Source organism: Oncorhynchus masou, chromosome 15 (assembly GCF_036934945.1).
Source record: "Oncorhynchus masou masou isolate Uvic2021 chromosome 15, UVic_Omas_1.1, whole genome shotgun sequence".
In the NCBI taxonomy this organism is placed as follows: Eukaryota; Metazoa; Chordata; class Actinopteri; order Salmoniformes; family Salmonidae; genus Oncorhynchus; species Oncorhynchus masou.
In genome coordinates this window covers 21,726,102-21,746,922 of record NC_088226.1, presented here as the reverse complement: position 1 = coordinate 21,746,922, position 20,821 = coordinate 21,726,102, and the positions used below count along the sequence as shown (strand labels likewise).

General features: G+C 43.3%; 1 protein-coding gene across 1 annotated transcript; it reads right to left on the bottom strand.

Annotated features, from left to right (window-relative positions):
• Positions 1-234: 234 nt before the first annotated feature.
• Positions 235-20,513, bottom strand: LOC135555886 (procollagen galactosyltransferase 1-like). The gene is made up of 12 exons (XM_064988677.1): positions 20,097-20,513; positions 12,791-12,901; positions 12,238-12,355; positions 11,361-11,495; positions 10,977-11,181; positions 9,343-9,462; positions 8,986-9,062; positions 8,325-8,431; positions 7,967-8,099; positions 3,521-3,648; positions 2,937-3,143; positions 235-2,612 (listed from the first exon to the last, which is right to left on the bottom strand). Exons 1-12 carry the CDS (start codon positions 20,312-20,314, stop codon positions 2,342-2,344), a joined length of 1,830 nt encoding a protein of 609 aa, XP_064844749.1. The 5' UTR covers positions 20,315-20,513; the 3' UTR covers positions 235-2,341.
• Positions 20,514-20,821: the final 308 nt, after the last annotated feature.

Sequence of the window (20,821 nt, the reverse complement as noted above, 5' to 3'; positions counted from 1 at the left end):
TCTATAGTTAGTTATTTTTAATTATTGGTTAAAGTTTGTTCACTGAGTTATGACACATGTAAAAAGGAACTCTGCAATTTTTGCACAGAATAAGAGGGGGATGGCAATTTGTCACCCAACAACCCAATAATCACAGACAAACAGACAAATAACTTTGATAAGGTTTCAGTGGTGCCAAATAAAGAAATCTCAAATTTGACCATGTGGAGGAATAGAGACCACAATTATCGTTACTCTTTTTTAACAAAATATTTTATTATTTGGTATGAGGTTACAAAAACACTGTTATGACAGACAGGGTAATCTCTTAGACTACTACGAGTGAATCTCAACATCTCACATGGCTCCTCCTCAACCACAAAAGTGTGAGGCGTCTACTGCGGTCGCTCCCGCCTGTGAACCTTGTATAACTCCGTGTGAAGGCAACAAGGCATTAGTCTGGAAACAGACCAGAGGTGGCAAGTGGGGGAAAGGAGTACTCCACTGCTATGAACAGCTCTACTGTAACTCAATGGCAATGGACTGACAGGGGAGGCGGATAGGGGTGAATTCTTACATCCTACTTAAGTTGAATTTTTCACTTGTAGTGATGCATTGATGCTGCAATAGTCTATGTGCTGGGGGGCTAGGGTCAGTCTGTTATCTGGTGTAATTCTCCTGTATTATCTGGTATCCTGTGTGAATTTAAGTATGCTCCCTCTAATACTCTCTCTCTCTCGCTTGCTCTCCCCTCCCGGAGGACCTGAGGTCTAGGATCATGCCTCAAGACTACCTGGCCTGATGACTCCTGGCTGTCCCCAGTCCACCTGGCCATGCTGCTGCTCCAGTTTCAACTGTTCTGCCAGCGGCTATGGAACCCTGACCTGTTCACCGGACGTGCTACCTTGTCCCTGACCTACTGTTTTCGACTCTCTCTCGCTCTCTCCCGCACCTGCTGTCTCGACCTCTCAATGATCGGCTATGAAAAGCCAACTGACATTTACTCCCGAGGTACTGACCTGTTGCACCCTCTACAACCACTATGATTATTATTTTACCCTGCTGGTCATCTGTGAATGTTTGAACATCTTGAAGAACAATCTGGCCTTAAAATGGCCATGTACTCTTATAATCTCCACCCGGGACACAGCCAGAAGAGGACTGGCACCCCTCATAGCTTGGTTCCGCACTGGGTTACTTCCTAGGTTCCTGCCTTTCTGGGGAGTTTTTCCTAGCCACCGTGCTTCTACATCTGCATTGCTTGTTGTTTGCGGTTTTAGGCTGGGTTTCTGTATAGCACTTTCTGACATCTGCTGATGTAAAAAGGGCTTTATAAATACATTTGATTGATTGTTAAGAGATTAGGAAGATTTGACTTAAGTGGAAGTTAGGATTCTACCCATAGTTATTAACTTTAGGAGCTGTTGGTTTCTAAAAAGACGTACTCCACTGCTATAAAGAGCACTACTGTAACTCAATGGTTAGGGTCTGACAGGGAGGGCGGGTAGCCAAGTCATTCACTTTGGGAGCAGTTGCTTTTTTAATTACAACTGTTTTGGTATTAATCTCATATGTCATAGGATAGGACTTTGAGCTCCTTAGTGAGGTTTTCGTAAAACTATGGGACGCGTTTGCGAAGCAGCATACACAACTTTAAAGCATAAATCTCTAATTGATGCAAAATATGTTAGGTCTACCTATAGTTTGAAAATGAACAAATTAAAAAGGTAATCTTAAAGCCATATACAAAATCATCCAGATGCTTGTTTTTTCCAGTGCTTTCAGAAAGACTACTACAGTACACTGTTATAGAAAATGCACACAAGTTAATTAATTAACAATTAATAAATGATGTATTAATTCTAGGAGTCGAGGTCTACTCTGGTCAGTTGTGAGATTTGGCATGATGAACTAGGCTATAAGGCACTTGAGGCATGGTAGTGACCAATCAGAAACAATGTCCCAGTTCACAGGCCAATCACTTCACTGAAATGTAATAGACAGTCCAACCAGATCACTGTTGACATACAGAGCCCACCCTGTATTTAGGTCTTAGTAAATGCAGCAAAATAAAGGCGAGTCCAAAATATTTCTGAAATGAAAAAGTAAATGGAAGAAAAAATGTTCTAAAATCACGCAACCGATCCCTGTTTTCAACTTGTCCTCTTTGGTTAAAAAAAATAAAACATAAACAGGAGCCCATGTACTATACATCCTGTTGCTGCAAGGATGCCAAGAAAGGGGGCTAAAACGTAAAAAAAAAAGACAAAAAAACCCCCATGATGGTTCTGAATCTTCAGCATTTCTCTTCATCAATCCTCCATCGTCAATCCCATCCCCTTCCTCCCCACCCATTCCCATCTCATAGTTCGTCCCGTGTGGCTGTGCTGTCCAGAGGTGACTGGAGTACATCAGAGTTCTGGGCCTCGCTGCTGATCTCCGCCTGCTCCTGGGTCTTCCCCGAGCGGGCCCGGTCCCAGTCCGTACGCACCTTCTCGTTGTCCCACACCACAGAGGTCTCTGTGTCGCTGATGTAGCCCGCGTCTCCTGTGTAGTGAGTGGGGAATACTAGCAGAGGCTCGGCCGAGAAGGCCTTCAGGTCTCGCACCTCAAACTGCTCCATGTAGTCCGAGCTGGAGAAAGAAGCACGAGAGAGGAGAGATAAAGATGTCAAGGGAAACATTGAAAAGAGAAATAGGTGAAAAGGGATGAATCTCAAGTCTTTTCTCAAGTGTCTTCTCTCCTCGCTGCCTCCTTCAACCGTGAAAGGGGGGGGGGGTGAGGGGAGCTTCGGAAGAGAATATCTTTCTCCTCTGATGCTCCCTTCGTTTGCTGCACTTTGAAAAGGAGGCGAGAAGACTCGAGGAATCCGGGAAAATACTTTTGAGATTTACCCAAAGAGACAGGCGACAGAAAGACAAAGAGAGAAAGCGTGAGACAGAGAGGGGTAAACTTACACAGGGTGCTTATTGAACATGACAGGGAGGAACTCATCTACGGGTAATATCCTCTTCAACGGCTCTGCCCTCAGCAGCTTCTGGGCTCCTTGTAATGACATCATATAGCCCAGCGTCCAATAGGAGTAGTCGGCCTCCACCAGGTTGTGTATATTGGGCACAGACTTCTCAGGGCGGTCCACCTGCATCCTCTTCCTGCCGATATAACTGGGAGGAAGAACAGTTGTTGAAGAAGGTTTACACCACATGGGAAGGGTAGACAGTAAGTGCTGAGTCAGCAAGCTAGAACAGGGGTTCTTAACTCTTTTAAAAGGACTTCTAACATTACAATTAACACTTAAGAACTAAACAAATACTGTATCATGTGTCTGAGGGATCGGCCAGCGACATCCCAGGGACCAATTCCGGTCCCCGGACCAGAGGTTGAGAATCACTGACCTATAATAGAGGATATCCAGTGTGTATAGTGGATGATGCACAGTCTATGGGACACCAGTTTTGCCCCTGGCTCTCCACTTCAGTCATCAGAACACAACAGTAATTGAATGTATCTCTATGAGTGGAACAGTGTATGGAACACTCACATCAGGTCCCAGTCTAGACCCTGGCTTTCCACTTCACTCATCAGGTTCATCAGGCGTCGCTTGAAGAAGACCTCGAAACGCAGATCGTCCTCGATCACCAGGGAACTCTTTAGACCCCGCTCTGCGATCTGAACACACACAGAGATAAAACAGTGACCGTCACATTCAGAGGACGCAAAGAAACGTATGTACACTCTATCTATACCTGAGAGTGGCAGTCAGAGGTGTGTTCCAGTGTTGGGCTCAATTCAGAATTTTGGAATTGACTCCATATTCAACTCATGAGTTTAATAAAATAAAAAAATATTGAATCCAAAACATACAATATACTTGAAGTGAAGCCGCTCAACAACTACACCACACCAGTCATCCAACAGACTCCCATTCAGAGCGACACACAGAAGTATCCAGGGTCAATGCCCTGCTCAAGGGCATGTCGACAAGTCTCCCACAAGGCCAAAAACGGGGACCCGAACCCTCTAAGACCCCCCTCCCCCACAGTTCCACAATAGCTGCCCCTCAACCATCCGAGACCCCTCCCGCAGTCCCCCCCCCCAAGAAAGAAAATGTAATTAATTCCATCCCCCTCCCAAAAGAACCCCCGAATGCACCAACAACCAAGAAATGTAACTAATGAGAAAAAAGACAAAGGAAAACAGAAAACAACAATGCAAAAAAGAAAGGACATCTAAAACCACCACTCTTGTGTTCCAATGGCAGGTTGTGTAAGCTAATCCAAGTTTTATCATTTTAAAAGGCGAATTGATCATTAGAAAACCCTTTTGCAATTATGTTAGCACAGCTGAAAACTGTTGTCCTGATTGAAGAAGAATTAAACTGTCCTTCTTTTAGACTAATTGAGTATCTGGAGCATCAGCATTTTGGGGTTCGATTACAGGCTCAAAATGGCCAGAAACAAATAACTTTCTTCTGAAACTCGTCAGTCTATTCTAGTTCTCAGAAATTAAGGCTATTCCATGCGAGAAATTGCCAAGAAACTGAAGATCTGGTACTACTCCCTTCACAGAACAGCGCAAACTGGCCCTAACCAGAATAAAAAGAGGAGTGGAAGGCCCCAGTGCACAACTGAGCAAGAAGACAAGTCTAGTTTGAGAAACAGACGCCTCACAAGTCCTCAACTGGCTGCTTCATTAAATAGTACCAGCAAAACACCAGTCTCAACGTCAACAGTGAAGAGGCGACTCGGGATGCTGGCCTTCTTTTGCCTATCTTAATATTTTCTTTTTTTTTGGCCAGTCTGAGATATGGCTTTTTCTTTGTAACTCTGCCTAGAAGGCCAGCATCCCGGAGTCGCGTCTTCACTTTTGAACGGTGGTGTAGATCTTAAATTATGCTGTGATGTTTAACGTTCAATTTCAATCGATCTAATCAAATAGAATCCACAGATTGCATGTTGAAGATAAATACTTTTACTAAGAGTATTAGTATATTAGTAATTGACTGACCAAGTCTCTCAAGATCCCCTAACAGTATTATTTCTAGGGTCAATTTAAGATCAATGTTATACATTTTCAGCCATTCCTGAACCTGAGACCAGAAACGGGCTACCTGAGGGCAATACCAAAATAAATGGTCTATTGATTCTGTATCCTCACAACAAAATCTGCAGAGCTTCGATGATATTATGCCCCAAATATTCAACATTTTGTTGTTGGCAAGAATTCTATATAATAATTTCAGCTGAAAAGCACGAAGTCTTGAATTTTTATTTTTATTTATTTCACCTTTATTTAACCAGGTAGGCTAGTTGAGAGCAAGTTCTCATTTACAACTGCGACCTGGCCAAGATAAAGCATAGCAGTGTGAACAGACAACACAGAGTTACACATGGAGTAAACAATTAACAAGTCAATAACACAGTAGAAAAAAATGGAAAAAAGAGAGTCTATATACATTGTGTGCAAAAGCATCCTGGTCCTCCAATGAAACTGGTATAATTTCCTATTTATGCTATTTTTTATTCCTCTGTCAGTTTTGATCCTTTATGTTATACAGACCAGTTCCCTTCCTCCTCCCGCTGCCACCCGCCGCCTCCATTTTTGGGGTAATGCTGTAATCAATTGGTTGTACTCTTGAATTGAGCAGACCTTCCTGTACAATTCTGATAACTCCATGAAAGACATAACTCTACCATTCCAATTTACAATATAATTTAAGAACAAAATACCCTTTTCAAACATCTTTCCCATGAATACAGGTATTTTATCAACCAGCACATTTGAGTTCAGCCATAATATTTGTTCTATCTTTTCTTGGGGGATGACATTGAAATTGCAGCCAGCTCTGCAATGCTTGTTTGAAAAAGATAGATACTTTCTGCACACAGGCAAAAAGGCCATTTTTAAACAATGGATGAGCTTTTCTTAGTAATCTACTTTAAAACAATTTAGGGTTCAAGTAAAGCTTTTAGAGAGGTTTAGTGCTTTTTATTTGATAATCTCAACCCACCCAAATCATATTCATTACAGTGGGGCAAAAAAAGTATTTAGTCAGCTACCAATTGTGCAAGTTCTCCCACTTAAAAAGATGAGAGGCCTGTAATTTCCATCATAGGTACACTTCAACTATGACAGACAAAATGAGGGAAAAAAATCCAGAAAAATCACGTTATTTGCAAATTATGGTGGAAAATAAGTATTTGGTCAATAACAAAAGTTTATCTCAATACTTTGTTATATACCCTTTGTTGGCAATGACAGAGGTCACATGTTTTCTGTAAGTCTTCACAAGGTTTTCACACACGGTTGCTGGTATTTTGGCCCATTCCTCCATGCAGATCTCCTCTAGAGCATTGATGTTTTGGGGCTGTTGCTGGGCAACACGGACTTTCAACTCCCTCCAAAGATTTTCTATGGGGTTGAGATCTGGAGACTGGCTAGGCCACTCCAGGACCTTGAAATGCTTCTTACGAAGCCATTCCTTCGTTGCCCGGGCGGTGTGTTTGGGATCATTGTCATGCTGAAAGACCCAGCCACGTTTCATCTTCAATGCCCTTGCTGATGGAAGGAGGTTTTCACTCAAAATCTCACAATTCATGGCCCCATTCATTCTTTCCTTCACACGGATCAGTCGTCCTGGTCCCTTTGCAGAAAAACAGCCCCAAAGCATGATATTTCCACCTCCATGCTTCACAGTAGGTATGGTGTTCTTTGGATGTAACTCAGCATTCTTTGTCCTCCAAACACGACGAGTTGAGTTTTTACCAAAAAGTTATATTTTGGTTTCATCTGACCATATGACATTCTCCCAATCGTCTTCTGGATCATCCAAATGCTCTCTAGGAAACTTCAGTCGGGCCTGGACATGTACTGGCTTAAGCAGGGGGACACGTCTGGCACTGCAGAATTTGAGTCTCTGGCGGCGTAGTGTGTTACTGATGGTAGGCTTTGTTACTTTGGTCCCATCTCTCTGCAGGTCATTCACTAGGTCCCCCCGTGTGGTTCTGGGATTTTTGCTTACCGTTCTTGGGATCATTTTGACCCCACGGGGTGAGATCTTGCGTGGAGCCCCAGATCGAGGGAGATTATCAGTGGTCTTGTACATGTAGTGTGTATAGCCTTAATATTCATGATGATAATTGTAATCCATATTGTATCACCATCATAGTTGCATCATAATTACCTTTAACATCATTGAAAAACACATCCCAGCATGAGTTGAATTTCGAATTGAATAGGCCACACCCCACAGGATGTTGAATTTGAGTGAAGTATAATTTAATTCAAAGAAATCATAGAACATGAGAGTTTCATTGAATCCGCCAGGTCATACTTCCAGATACCAAAGACTATATCACCAGAATTGCCAATGATATTTCCACCAACCATTTAATTTCTTTGGCTTATTTTTGAAGGCCTCAGGGTCAACTTGAGGGTTAAACTACCACATTCTGGGAAATATTGTATTTTCCCCAAATTGAACAAAGTTTCAGTGATTAATGAAATATAACTTATTTGCATACAGGCCAATGTTCTTTTCTTTAATGTTATTCGTAAACATGTTTTGTTTTCCTTGGCTATTGATTTCAAGTGTTTATCCTGCACGGATATCACAACGTGTTTGATGTTTTATGTGCAAGATGTACTGTAGAATAGAAGAGGCATTTGAATTTAATTAAATTAAATTCTATTTCCTTTAATTCAAATTTGAATTGCAATTCTGTATCTGGTTTACTACTACAATTCAAATTCAATTTAAGTAAAATTCAATTCAAGAATTTGAGGCATTCTCAATAATATTATGAATTGAGCCCAACCCTTATGTATTCATTAGGAGAGCACACTGAAGCAACACTTTTTTGTTAACAAATAATGAAAATCTGTGTTCTTATTGGACAAGTTCAGGTACTACCTCCCCTGTTTCACACCGTTTCTAAAAATGTTCTCCCTACTGAACACTACCCTGGCCTGCAGCTGCAGGGCTCACCTCTTTCCAGATGTTGTAGTGTGAGAGGAAGCAGCCCAGCTCTCCCTTAGTGAGGGGCCTGCCGTGATACGGATCACTGTAGCCTGGTAGCATGTGGATCCCCAGGGCATTGATCTCACTGATGTTCATCGCTCTGAGGGGGAGAGAGGGAGGGGCGGGAGAGGGGGTGAGAGACAGAGATAGAGAGAGAAATAACAGGGTCATTTTGAGCACTTGAAGACTTAGCGACATGACATTATAAACAGTGGGGCAACTTTTGCTGTGTGTTATGATGTCCCATCACTGAGTCTACCTTTAATGGTACATGAAGTGTATGACGTGCAGAGAAAGGAGTACCTTCAAAAAGGGGTCAACTTACTTGCCGTCTACCGCTTGAATGACCTTGCAGGCAATCTCTTGCTCGTACAGAGTCCTCAGCATGCGATCCCGCCGGTCGGTCCGTTTCTTTAGGTTGATCATGAACACCTGCACACACGCAATACATGGGCCTTACTGTACGGTAGTGAGTCAATACATGCAATACCACATGGCACCCACAGAGGGAGACATTTATAGCTGAAGGGTGCTGAAGAGACATTCTGAATTCTAGTGATACATGCTAAATAGACAGCTACCCTTAAACACTCATAAAACAATTGGATAGGTGTATGAAATGTGGTGACATTTCAACCGAGCCTAACAGAAGACATGGTGAAGCAATTGCCTTATTGCTTAATGCCATTAGATCCTTATATATCTTCAGGAGTGCCTAGGGCAGAGGTGTCAAACTCATTCCATCGAGGGCCGAGTGTCTGCTGGTTTTTGACATTTACTTTCGATTGTGTCCAATTAAGAGCTAGACTAACACGCAAGGGGCGTTCTTAACTAATCAGTGACCTTAATTGATCAATCAAGTACAAGGGAGGAGTGAAAACCTGCAGACACGCAACCTCCACAGAAAGAGTTTGACAATGTGGGCATAGGAGCTAGGGGTCAATAAGGAAGTCAGAAACCATATTCTGAGCTGGCTCATATCCCACCTCATCAAAGCCCAGTTTATCTTGTATCTTTATGGGGGCCGGGATGTACTCCGAGGGCAGCACATGAGGGTTCCGCACTAACGTGAGAAAGGAGAAAAATGATAGGAATGATAAACAACTCACATGCTGACCAGTAACATTAGTTAGAGAAGAACGAAAAGCTCCAACTTCCAGCTGTGTTCTGATATCCACACTGTCCTACCACTTAGAATGAGGCAATGTATTGAGCATCCATCCTAAGTGGTAACCCAGTGAGACGTCAAAAAGACGTAATTTCAACCAGTTTTGCCCATTCGGATGCTAGTATGGACAGTAGAGCTGACCTTTTGACCTGTGACAATATGACATAACACTCACCATTGACCTCTAACAAGGAATGTAGGAAGCTGTCTGCTTCGTCTGTCAGGGAGTTGTGGGCTCGCAGTGGCACGGGGAAATACCCATAAGTCTCTCTGTTACATAGGAACATCTGCACATCTGTGGAAGACGGAGGAAGAGTAGTGTAGAGGGAGAAGAGACGTTTGTTATTAACAACAAGGTTACTACAAACATTTACACATTGTTTTGCTATGGCTATTCACAGTACAAGTCTCACTGTAGATGAGGTTCTTTGTGTCACGCCTGAAAATATCTACCTTCAAAATATGACACTTATGTATTTATGCAAAAGTAAAATTAAGATATCTTACACAAAGCATACACTATGTCTGTGGATAGAATTAGAAAAATCAGACTCTGAAAACTCACCACTGTCTTTTACACCCAGGAATTTTGCACATAATAATTAAAAAAACATGTGCAGAACGTGATTTCTGATCCTTAGATTTGAGAAAGAAGTCCCCTGAGGGGCGGGACGGGGGTGGGGCAGGGGTGAAATCTACGTAGTCGTAGCCTCCGCCTATTCACAAAGCGCCTGCGGGAGGCAGAGAGCTGATCTAGAATCAAGTCCTCCCTGTCCATATAATCTTATTCATTACTGTTGCTGAAAATTCGGATCTAAAAGAATAACCACAGCAGGCCTACCTGCCATGTGACCAGAACAACAGCAGTAGGCCTACCTGCCATGTGAACAGATATAACCACAGCCGGCCCACCTGCCATGTGAACAGAATAACCACAGCAGGCCTACCTGCCATGTGACCAGAATAACCACAGCAGGCCTACCTGCCATATAAAACAGAATAGCCACAGCAGGCCTACCTTCCATGTGAACAGAATAACCACAGCAGGCTTACCTACTTATTCTGTTGCTGAAAACTCGGATCTAAAAGGTAGGCCTACCTGCCCTGTGAACAGAAAATAAGTAGTAGGTCTACCTGCCCTGTGAACAGAATAACAGCAGTAGGTATACCTGCCATGTGAAACAGAATAACAGTAGTAGGCATACCTGCCATGTGAACAGCATAACAGCAGTAGGCCTACCTGCCATGTGAACAGCATAACAGCAGTAGGCCTACCTGCCATGTGAACAGAATAACAGCAGTAGGCATACCTGCCATGTGACCAGAATAACAGCAGTAGGCATACCTGCCATGCGACCAGAATAATCCACAGCAGGCCTACCTGCCATGTAAAACAGAATAACCACAGCAGGCCTACCTGCCATGTGAACAGAATAACCACAGCAGGCCTACCTGCCATGTGAACAGAATAACCACAGCAGGCCTACCTGCCATGTAAAACAGAATAACCACAGCAGGCCTACCTGCCATGTGAACAGAATAACCACAGCAGGCCTACCTGCCATGTGAACAGAATAACCACAGCAGGCCTACCTGCCATGTGAACAGAATAATCACAGCAGGCCTACCTGCCATGTGAACAGAATAACCACAGCAGGCCCACCTGCCATGTGAACAGAATAACCACAGCCGGCCCAAATGCCATTTGAGCGTGGAGGTCAAACACAATGTGTACCAAATCATTATCATGCTGTATTGTATGTGAAAGCTACTAAACAGGATACACGAGAGAGAACACGTTAACAGTACCTGCCATGCGAGCGGAGAAGGCGAAGACAATGATGTCATCGAAAGCCCAGCTGTAGTCTGGATGAGGGGGGTGGAAGGCCAGCTGGCGTGACGCCTCCTTCCTCAAGTCAATCAGGAAGGTGGAGTGCACCATGGGAACTGCGAAGCATCCTTTACGCACCTGCTTTCTCATAGGGATGTATGCCGGGGTGCGCTTATAGTAACCCTGGAGGAGGACAAGGGAGAACTGTTTAGAATACGATGAGCACTTCTAAGCGCTTCAATCAAGGTGATTGTGCTCTCACTTTAATGCATGATCGCATGCAAAGTATCTGGGGAGGACACGACCGCACGCCTGCACACAAGCACACACACCCACACACACACACACACATACTATCATACCTGGGAGGTCATGCCACACCAGAAGTTGGAGTACGCTGCACGGGACTCTAACATGGGAGCTACGATCGTCTTCTTCTCCTTGATGAGCTTCCACAGTACATTAGGATTGGTCAATAGGTTATCACAGTCCGCTACCTAGACAGGGGAGAGTGGGAGAGGGTGTGAGTGTGTGTGAGAGAGTTTGATAGAAGGGGGAGAGGGAACAGTGAGACACTTAATCCACTTCACGCTTTAAACATCACTCTGCAATGTCAATCCTCTCTTGTGACACTTTGAACAATGGATGTCATTGTAGCCTAAGTCCAGCCACCAGAATCAGTGTTAGAATGAAGAGGCAGTATTGGCCACAGACCTGGGTTCAAATAGTATTTGTTTTAATTCATAAACCTTAGCTGCTCTATTTTAACCCAGCTTTAATTGCACAACATTACTGAAGACAAAAGGCACATTTCAAGAACAAAACTTCCTCATCTGTGCTTTCACTCCGTCCCATAATTATACCCATGCGAGTTCTGGACAACGTGTTCATGCTTTGGAGTGCAAGAATAGAACTCAAAGCTGTCATATTTAAGATTCAGCCAGGTTTGTTACAGAATGGTACATAGTAACACCAAGCCAGATGAATTGGTTTCCTCTAAACCAGAAGTGAGACAGGAAGACCTGACTCCTGGCGTTCTCTTACTGCGTTATTGTTCTTGTAAGGAGAACTCTGCGCCTCCGTAAAATAGGACGAGTCGTCGTGGAGAAAGACTTGACAGCGTCTCAAATGGCACCCTATTCCCTACACACTATGTAGGGAATAGGATGCCGTTCGGAACACACACTGTTGATCTGTAAAAGAGGTTGGGGTCGTCATGGAGACTGGATAAAGAAGTACCATGAAGTAGTCTGCCCACATGTCTCTTGCGGAGTCCAGTGCTGCCTGCCGTAGCTTCATCACGTGTGCATAGCGGAGGTTGGTCCACTGCTTCGGGCTGTCTGCATCCTGGTACTCTCTGAGTGAAAACATAAACAAACAGGACATTCAGTACATCCTCTTGGTGACACTTTACATTAAGGTTCCTTTCTGTAACATTTTACATTAAGGTGCCTCTCGGTGACACTTTACATTCAGGTGCCTCTCGGTGACACTTTACATTGAGGTGCCTCTCTGCTGACACTGTACATTAAGGTGCCTCTCCGGTGACACTGTACATTAAGGTGCCTCTCCGGTGACACTGTACATTAAGGTGTCTTTAAGGAGGATGTTAAGGGTTTATACGTAGTTGGTAGATAGTTAATTATGAGTTAATATGTAGTTTATAACTCACATATTAACCATCTATAAATGACTTACAAATGTAATGTAATGTGTTACCTCTCCTGTATAAATGAGACAGATAGATACAGAAACACACACAGTTTATAAAGTGAACATGAGAGGAACTCACGTGGGCTCCTCCTGCGGCCTCCACTCCACATAGTGGTACAGTTCTTGGACCTTGACGAGCCAGTCACGCAGGATGGCTGTAGTGTTGTCCACATTGTGATCCGTCGCAACCCTGTACAACACAGAGACAAAGGCACATTATTATTTTTTTCCTTTTCTGGTCAACAGTGTAAGGGTAATAAGCACATAGACACACACACAGACGTTTATAGGAGATGTGGCATTGGAAGTAGACCTGAGGAAAGTAGAGACAGTGAATGTGAAAGAGCATATCAGATGACAGTACTTCAGTGCTCACTTCAATGGCCTATTTTCAAGAGCGATGGGATACTGACTCCAGCATTGAATTCCATACAAGCATGTCTTACACCCTTACCAAAGCAGCTCTAATATCCATCATCCATCCATGCGGGTTACTAAAAAGCAGAAAATAGACTAAATAAGCAAGAAGGCTGGGGAAGTGAAACTTTATGGTTATTAGCTACTGAAAAGGACTGTGTGTCTGTCTGTGTGTGTGTGTGTGTGTTTGAGAGTTATTGTGTCAGACTGACAGTTTGCGTGCCTGATTCCATTCTGCGGCAGTTCCAACTCAAACCACATATTTTTGTCTATGTGAATAGGAACAGGTGATCCTGTTACAACCAGAGAGAACGACTGCTAATCAGTCGAGCCGATATATCCGCCGATATTGGCCTTTTCTTGTCTTGTTCCAACGCTGCAACTCCCATACGGACTCGGGAGAGTCGAAGGTGCGTCCTCCGAAAACACGACAGCGCCACGCCGCACTGCTTCTTGACACACTGCTCGCTTAACCCGGAAGCCAGCCGCACCGATGTGTCGGAGGATACATCGTAAAGCTGGATCCGCCCGGCCGTATGCTGTCTCATCATTGTTGGTAATCAAGCCTACTACTGTTGTGTCATCTGCAAACTTGATGATTGAGTTGGAGGTGTGCTTGGCCACACAGTCATGGGTGAACTGGGAGTACAGGAGGGGGCTGAGCACGCACCCTTGTGGGGCTCCTGTGTTGAGGATCAGCGAAGAGGAGGTTGTTTCCTACCTTCACTAACTGGGGGCGAACCGTTGACTAGTCTCTCAAATCACTTCATGATGACAGAGGTGAGTGCTACAGGGCGATAGTCATTTAGTTCAATAACCTTTGCTTTCTTAGGAACAGGGACAAAAAGTATGTGGACCAAGCACATGACCAAAAGTATGTGGACAGGCTTAGGCTTGTGTGCGGCTGCTTGGCCATGGAACCCATTTCATGAAGCTCCCATACGAAAAGTTATTGTGTTGACATTGCTTCCAGAGGCAGTATGGAACTCGGTAGTGAGCTTGTGTAGCTTACCACTTTGCGGCTGAGCTATTGTTGCTCCTAGACGTTTCCACTTCACAATAACAGCATTTACAGTTGACCGGGGCAGCTCTAGCAGGGCAGAAATTTGACGAACTGACTTGTTGGAAAGGTGCCATCCTATGACGGTTCCACGTTGAAAGTGCGGGCCATTCTACTACCAATGTTGGTCTATTGAGATTGCATGGCTGTGTGATCGGGTGTAGCTGAAATAGCTGAATCCACTCATTTGAAATGGTGTCCCCATACATTTGGACATATAGTGTATGAGTGATGGCGAGAGATATGAGGAGATGTGAAAGGGAGCAGAGTTACAGCCTCGCTCTATCGAATCATAGGAGTAGGATCAAGTTACAACCCGCCCATTTCTTAACACATAGCTGAAATAGCCAATTGAGTTGTTTGGAATTTTGTCCTGGCAGCTGAGTTGTTTAGAAATGTAATTATTTCAAAAACATCTCTGATCTAATAGAGGTTAATATAAGTCCCAAATGGAAGACAAACAGATGTTGTTCCCTGTAGCACCATAGATACACTCCACTGAACAGCCAAAACAAGCTCAATTTTTGTATCCTTTATTTAACTAGGAAAGTCAGTTAAGAACAAATTCTTATTTACAATGACGGCCTACCGGAGAACAGTGGGTTAACTGCCTTGTTCAGGGGCAGTGGGTTAACTGCCTTGTTTACCTACCTGCCGACCCCCTCAATAACTCAATCAATGCATCCACAACCTTATTGAATATGCATTCACCTGTATTGTGAATAGGCCTATGCCATCTTCATTTACCCAGTTTATCAAGAGATTTACCATTCAAATAACATTATGTTGTTACGTAGGTAGATTACATTTAACTTTGGTAAAAACGGTGTGATTTTAAAATGTATATAAATATATATATATGTATATTGATGAATATACACCGCTCTTGCTGCAAAATTATATTAATGATATTGCATATTGGCCATCGGCCTCCTTGACCCCCAAAAATCGGTATTGGCCCTTAAAAAAATCCATATCGGTCATTCTCTAGTTACAACACCCATCACTCCTCCTGAGCCCAAGGCCCCGTCAAGAGACAACCCCTATCCCATATCTCCTCTAGACATGTAGATCTGAGAGGATTGGCTAGGTAGGCTATTATGTAAGCAGAGGGCAAAGAGGAGCTAACTATCTTCATGTTTATTCTGCTGGCCTTCCTATCAAATTCTTCCAGATCAGTGCCTGCTAGGGGCCGTTTCTGGATGGGGCCCAAGGGAGGAGCTACTCCCCATATTGCTTAGCCTTAACCTATCCAAGTCATGCAGAATAGTGCTTCGGAGTTGTTTCTAGGCAGGCAACAGAGTCAGAGTGCTGGTCTGGCCTAAACCAGCATGTAATTCTCCAGTCCTGATGGCAGGCAGCCAAAGTAGGTTCTATCTTCTCAGTGTGGAGTGCTGGAGTGCTGATGTCACACTGGTCTGTGAGAACATGGCAGCTCCTTGCTAAGTTTGTTCTCTCCTGTCTCCTCACCTTAGCCGTCCAAGACATACCTACATACTCCTCAAACCGATTTCACATACAGGAATCTCAAAACCTTGTGTACAGTCGAAATCCACTCCTCCTGTGCTCTCCAGAAACCGTATGCAGGGGTAGCCTACACTTTCATTCTGCCCAAGCCATTGGTTGTGTAGGTCCAGATAGGCCTATGTTTCAACTCCAATAATGACAATTTACATTCATTTTGGATCTGAGGCATATAGCTGGATTTATACAAAAATGGTCTGGAGCTGGGACCTGGACTTCTCAACATGAGCTGACAAAACATTGATATAACAGTAAGATATCCTTAAGCCTATTATGGATATCCAAGTGCAAAACTGTTTGTTACTGTAAGGCCGTGTTTATAACATAGCTCCATGTTTACGACAGTACATGGACCATGTTTTTAACATAGGAAACTGTTTGGAAAAAGCACAGGTGTGACTTAATGGGCTTACAAACACATCTAAACAAAATGCCTCGTTTTGGTATAACATTGAATACCTTTTATTTTTTATTTTTTATACACAAACAGTAACACATTTACTGTCAATTGGAGTAGAGCTTAAGTCCACACATCTACCACAGTTAGGCTAGTATATTCAAGGACTAGAGTCTAGCCGTAACGCCGTGGTATATTGTGACCTCACTACACTGTGGCCCATTCATGGAGGTAGACCTAAAGTAGGTAAGTGAAGATCATTTTAGAGCATTCCAATCCTCTCCAGCCCAGCCAAGCAGACAGCTTGGGGCTCAGAGCCTCATACCCTGTTTGAGCATGTTGTTTGGGTGTAAATGGTGAACCCCATCCCCTCCTCCTCCTCCTTCCCCAGAAGCACAGCTGTTTCAAACGATCAACTCAACAGCAAGCTTCAAGTGGTATTTATGTATTCATTTGTGATGCTATCCTTGATATGATCCTGCTGTTGTCACATGCTACACATGCACACGTGTGTGCACATCCATCCATCTATCCAATGTTATCATGATTTATTATAAGAGATATTATACTTTAGTAATCCACAATGACCTGGTGATGTAAAAGTCGAATAAATGACATTATCGTCCATATTCCTACAGATACCTCGCAACTAGGAGATTCCTTCAAAACAATTGGCAACAGTTACCGTGTAGGGCATTACATGGTTGGTTGACCAGCGCCATCTGGAACTGCCTGGTGGGGGAATTTAGGTGTGTGTGAAGGCTACCTGTGTCCTGCATAACGTCAGGAGGATGGACACGAGTATCAGGAGGGGACCTGCAGCTCTCTGCCGTGTGCCAGAGGAGAGGTCTGCTGCTCTGCAGGATGTTGCCAGGATGGGGGCCAACAATGCAGCACAGGAGGCAATCCATGTGCGGGAGATCTTCACCTCCCACTTCTTCTAAGAGGGTGCTGTTCCCTGGCAACACCATAGACTACTATGCACAACCAAATGTGCTTTTAACAGCTATTCATATTTAAATAAGAGTATTCTTATTTTATTCTTATTTATTACTTGGCGTCGCTGCACAGCTATTTTCAGGTCACTCCAGAGATGTTCGATAGGGTTCAAGTCCGGACTCCGGCTAGGCCACTCAAGGACATGGAGACTTGTCCCGAAACCACTCTTGCATTGTCTTGGCTGTGTGCTTAGGGTCATTCTCCTCTTGGAAGGTGAACCTTCGCCCCGTCTGAGGTTCTGGGCGCTCTGGAGCAGGTTTTCATCAATGATCTCGCTGTACTTTTCTCTGTTCATCTTTCCATCGATCCTGACTAGTCTCCCAGTCCATGCCTCTGAAAAACATCCCCACATCATGATGCTGCCACACCCCTGGTTTATGGTAGGGATGGTGCCAGGTTTCCTCCAGACCTGACGCTTGGCATTCAGTCCAAAGAGTTCAATCCTGGTTTCATCAGACCAGAGAATCTTGTTTGTTAGGGTTTGTTTGTCACAAAGTGTTAAAACTAAACTAATGCTGTCAGCTACTCTAGTTTGAGAGGATTTCCAGTTGCTCTGGATAGTCCATTGTAATTATGGCAATGGACCACGCAGCCATCATACCACTCAAGAAGGAGATGCTTTCTGTCTCCTAGAGATGAATGTACTTTGGTGCGAAAAGTGAAAATCAATCCCAGAACAACAGCAAAGGACCTTGTGAAGATCGAGGAAACAGGTATAAAAGTATCTATATCCACAGTAAAACGAATCCTATATCAGTATAACCTGAAAGGACGCTCAGCAAGGAAGAAGCCACTGCTCCAAAACCGCCATAAAAAAGCCAGACTACAGTTTGCAACTGCACATGGCGACAAAGATGGTACTTTTTGGAGAAATGCCCTCTGGTCTGATGAAACAAACATAGAACTGTTTGGCCATAATTACCATCGTTATGTTTGGAGGAAAGATTCCATAGGCTTGTTCATCTAGCAGACAAGATATGCTTATAAGATCTGTGCCATTATTTTGTATGATATGATTTTATATTAAGAAGAATATTATTGAAGTTACCTGAATAAAATAGAGTGGATGTGCGCATATGAAGTGGCTATGTTGAGTGTAAAATGGATAATATGAAACATATTTAGAGTTATTTGGCAACTTTTGTTGTGAATGATACAAGCCTTAGAAATCAAAAGATAAACAGGTGGAGGCTTGCAAGCCGAAGAACACCATCCCAACCGTGAAGCATGGGGGTGGCAGCAGCATGTTGTGGGGGTGCTTTGCTGCAGGAGGGACTGGTGCACTTTACAAAATAGATGGCGTCATGAGGAAGGAAAATTATGTGGATATACTGAAGCAACATCTCAAGACATCAGTCAGGAAGTTGAAGCTTGGTTGCAAATGGGTCTTCCAAATGGACAATGACCCCAAGCATACTTCCAAAGCTGTGGCAAAATGGCTTAAGGACAACAAAGACAAGGTATTGGAGTGGCCATCACAAAGCCCCGACCTCAATCCTTTAGAAAATTTGTGGGCAGAACTGAAAAAGCGTCTGGGTGAGCAAGGAGGTCTACAAACCTGACTCAGTGACACCAGCTCTGTCAGGAGGAATTGGCCAAAATTCACCCAACTTATTGCGGGAAGCTTGTGGAAGGCTACCTGAAACGTTTGACCCAAGTTAAACAATTTAAAGGCAACGCTACCAAATACTAATTGAGTGTATGTAAACTTTTGACCTACTGGGAATGCGATGAAAGAAATAAAAGCTGAAATATATAATTCTCTCTACTATTATTCTGACATTTCACATTCTTTAAATTAACGTGGTGATCCTAACTGACCTAAGAGAGGGAATTTTTACTCTGATTAAATGGCAGGAATTGTGAAAAACTGAGTTTAAATGTGTATGTAAACTTCCGACTTCAACGGTATATATTCTTATTCCTTTACTTAGATTGTGTGAATTAGGTAGTTGTTGTGGAATTGTTAGATATCTCACAAGTTATCGCTGCAGGGTTAGAATTAGAAGCACAAGCATTTCGCTACACTCGCAATAACATCTGCTACCCATGTGTATGTGACCAATAAAATTTGATTTGATTCATCAGTAGTAGCCTAAACATAGAAGTTCCAAGTCATTGTTTATTGAAAAAATGTTTTGCCTCAAAACAACATCAATACACTGTTTAGTAATAAGCTACACAGTAACTTATCTGACCTGGAGGTCAATACCAAGAAAAACTCAAATTGGCCTTCATCCCACCACCCACTAATTTAGACAGCTAAAATATAAAGATCCACAGTCCCCTCCCCGCTTTCATCATGTGGGACAGTCAAGAGATTTCCTGTGGCTATATTTCCTGTAGTCATCATCTCCGTTTAATAGCTGAACTAACAGATCAGTATTTAGCCTAGCCCTTAGGGCGACACATTCAGAAATCATTGGAGTTTTCAGACAGAGGGGATATCCTCTCATTGGCGAAGGTGAGGAGAAATACAGTTGAAGACGGATTGACAGGGCTCAGCTAGTTACAGGCAGGGGGGCTCTATCCTTCCTGTGTTTCCAATGGGTGAAAAAATACCACGTAGGCACTGGCTAGTAGTAGTGGCCTCTACTTCAACAGAAATGCCAAACATCTGGCCAATTCAATTGAACACTATACACCATGCAGTCCACTCTGGTGACGTTGCAGGAAAATGACTACCCCCCTTTTCCCCTAAATAGTTTCAGACTCACTACAAGGAAAGTCGCGCCCCCTCGCCTGGATTCATCTTTCCAGAACCTTTGTGATGATAGCTGTAATTCTGATCTAGCATATTATGTACATTATGGTTGGTGCTAGAAAAGTTGCTTTTGACTGTCATCTAAACATACATAAAATTGACCCAGTAACGAGGAATGACACTCTGCCCTTGTACATTACAGTTACGTTTGCTAACTAACATGCTAGCCACATCAATACCATCATAAAACAGAGCCCATACCTCACATTTAAAAAGACACTTACCAAATTGCCACGCGGTCCTTGGGGAAATTCAGACGTTCGATATTTCCAAGGAAATAAGGCAGAGAATGTTCAGAGTTGCGGCAGACGAGGGCAATGAGGACCCGTGGGGCAAGAAGTGGAGATTCGGGGCTCCAGCGCTCTTCAGGGAAGTATCCTTGAGCTGGTCCGGAGAACAGTATCGTCAGGGCGGTGGACAGAAGGAAGTTGTACCCGTGCATCGCAAAGCACAGCAAATGGAGAAAAGCACGTTATAAACTAACAAATTAACACCCTATGCAGAAAGAGCAAATATTTCAATGACTTGAAGCCCTTTCATGAAAATATGTCACCACCGACAAAAAAGCAACACCTCAATTACAACGCTCAGCGATATTCAACCAGAGGATTAAAGGAGATGGCCCTCAATGTTTAAAGGGGATGGGCCTAAATTACACAGTGGTTGTTACAATGTAACTGCAAGTTTATGACATTGAATAATATTTTTGCATGTGGAAACTACTACGAATTGAGCAAATTATTTGTTGTACCTTTATTCATCAGTTCTTAATGTTAATATTATTTAATTCTATACAAATCTTTATTTTCATCATTGTACTCTTTAGCTAAGAAGGGCATGTGCCATTTCAGTTTATCATCAAAATCCTACATTTTTTGGTTAGACAGAAATGCATGCCCAAAATGTTATTGCCCACTTTGATAGTCAAATGCAAAGTTGAACTTTAAAG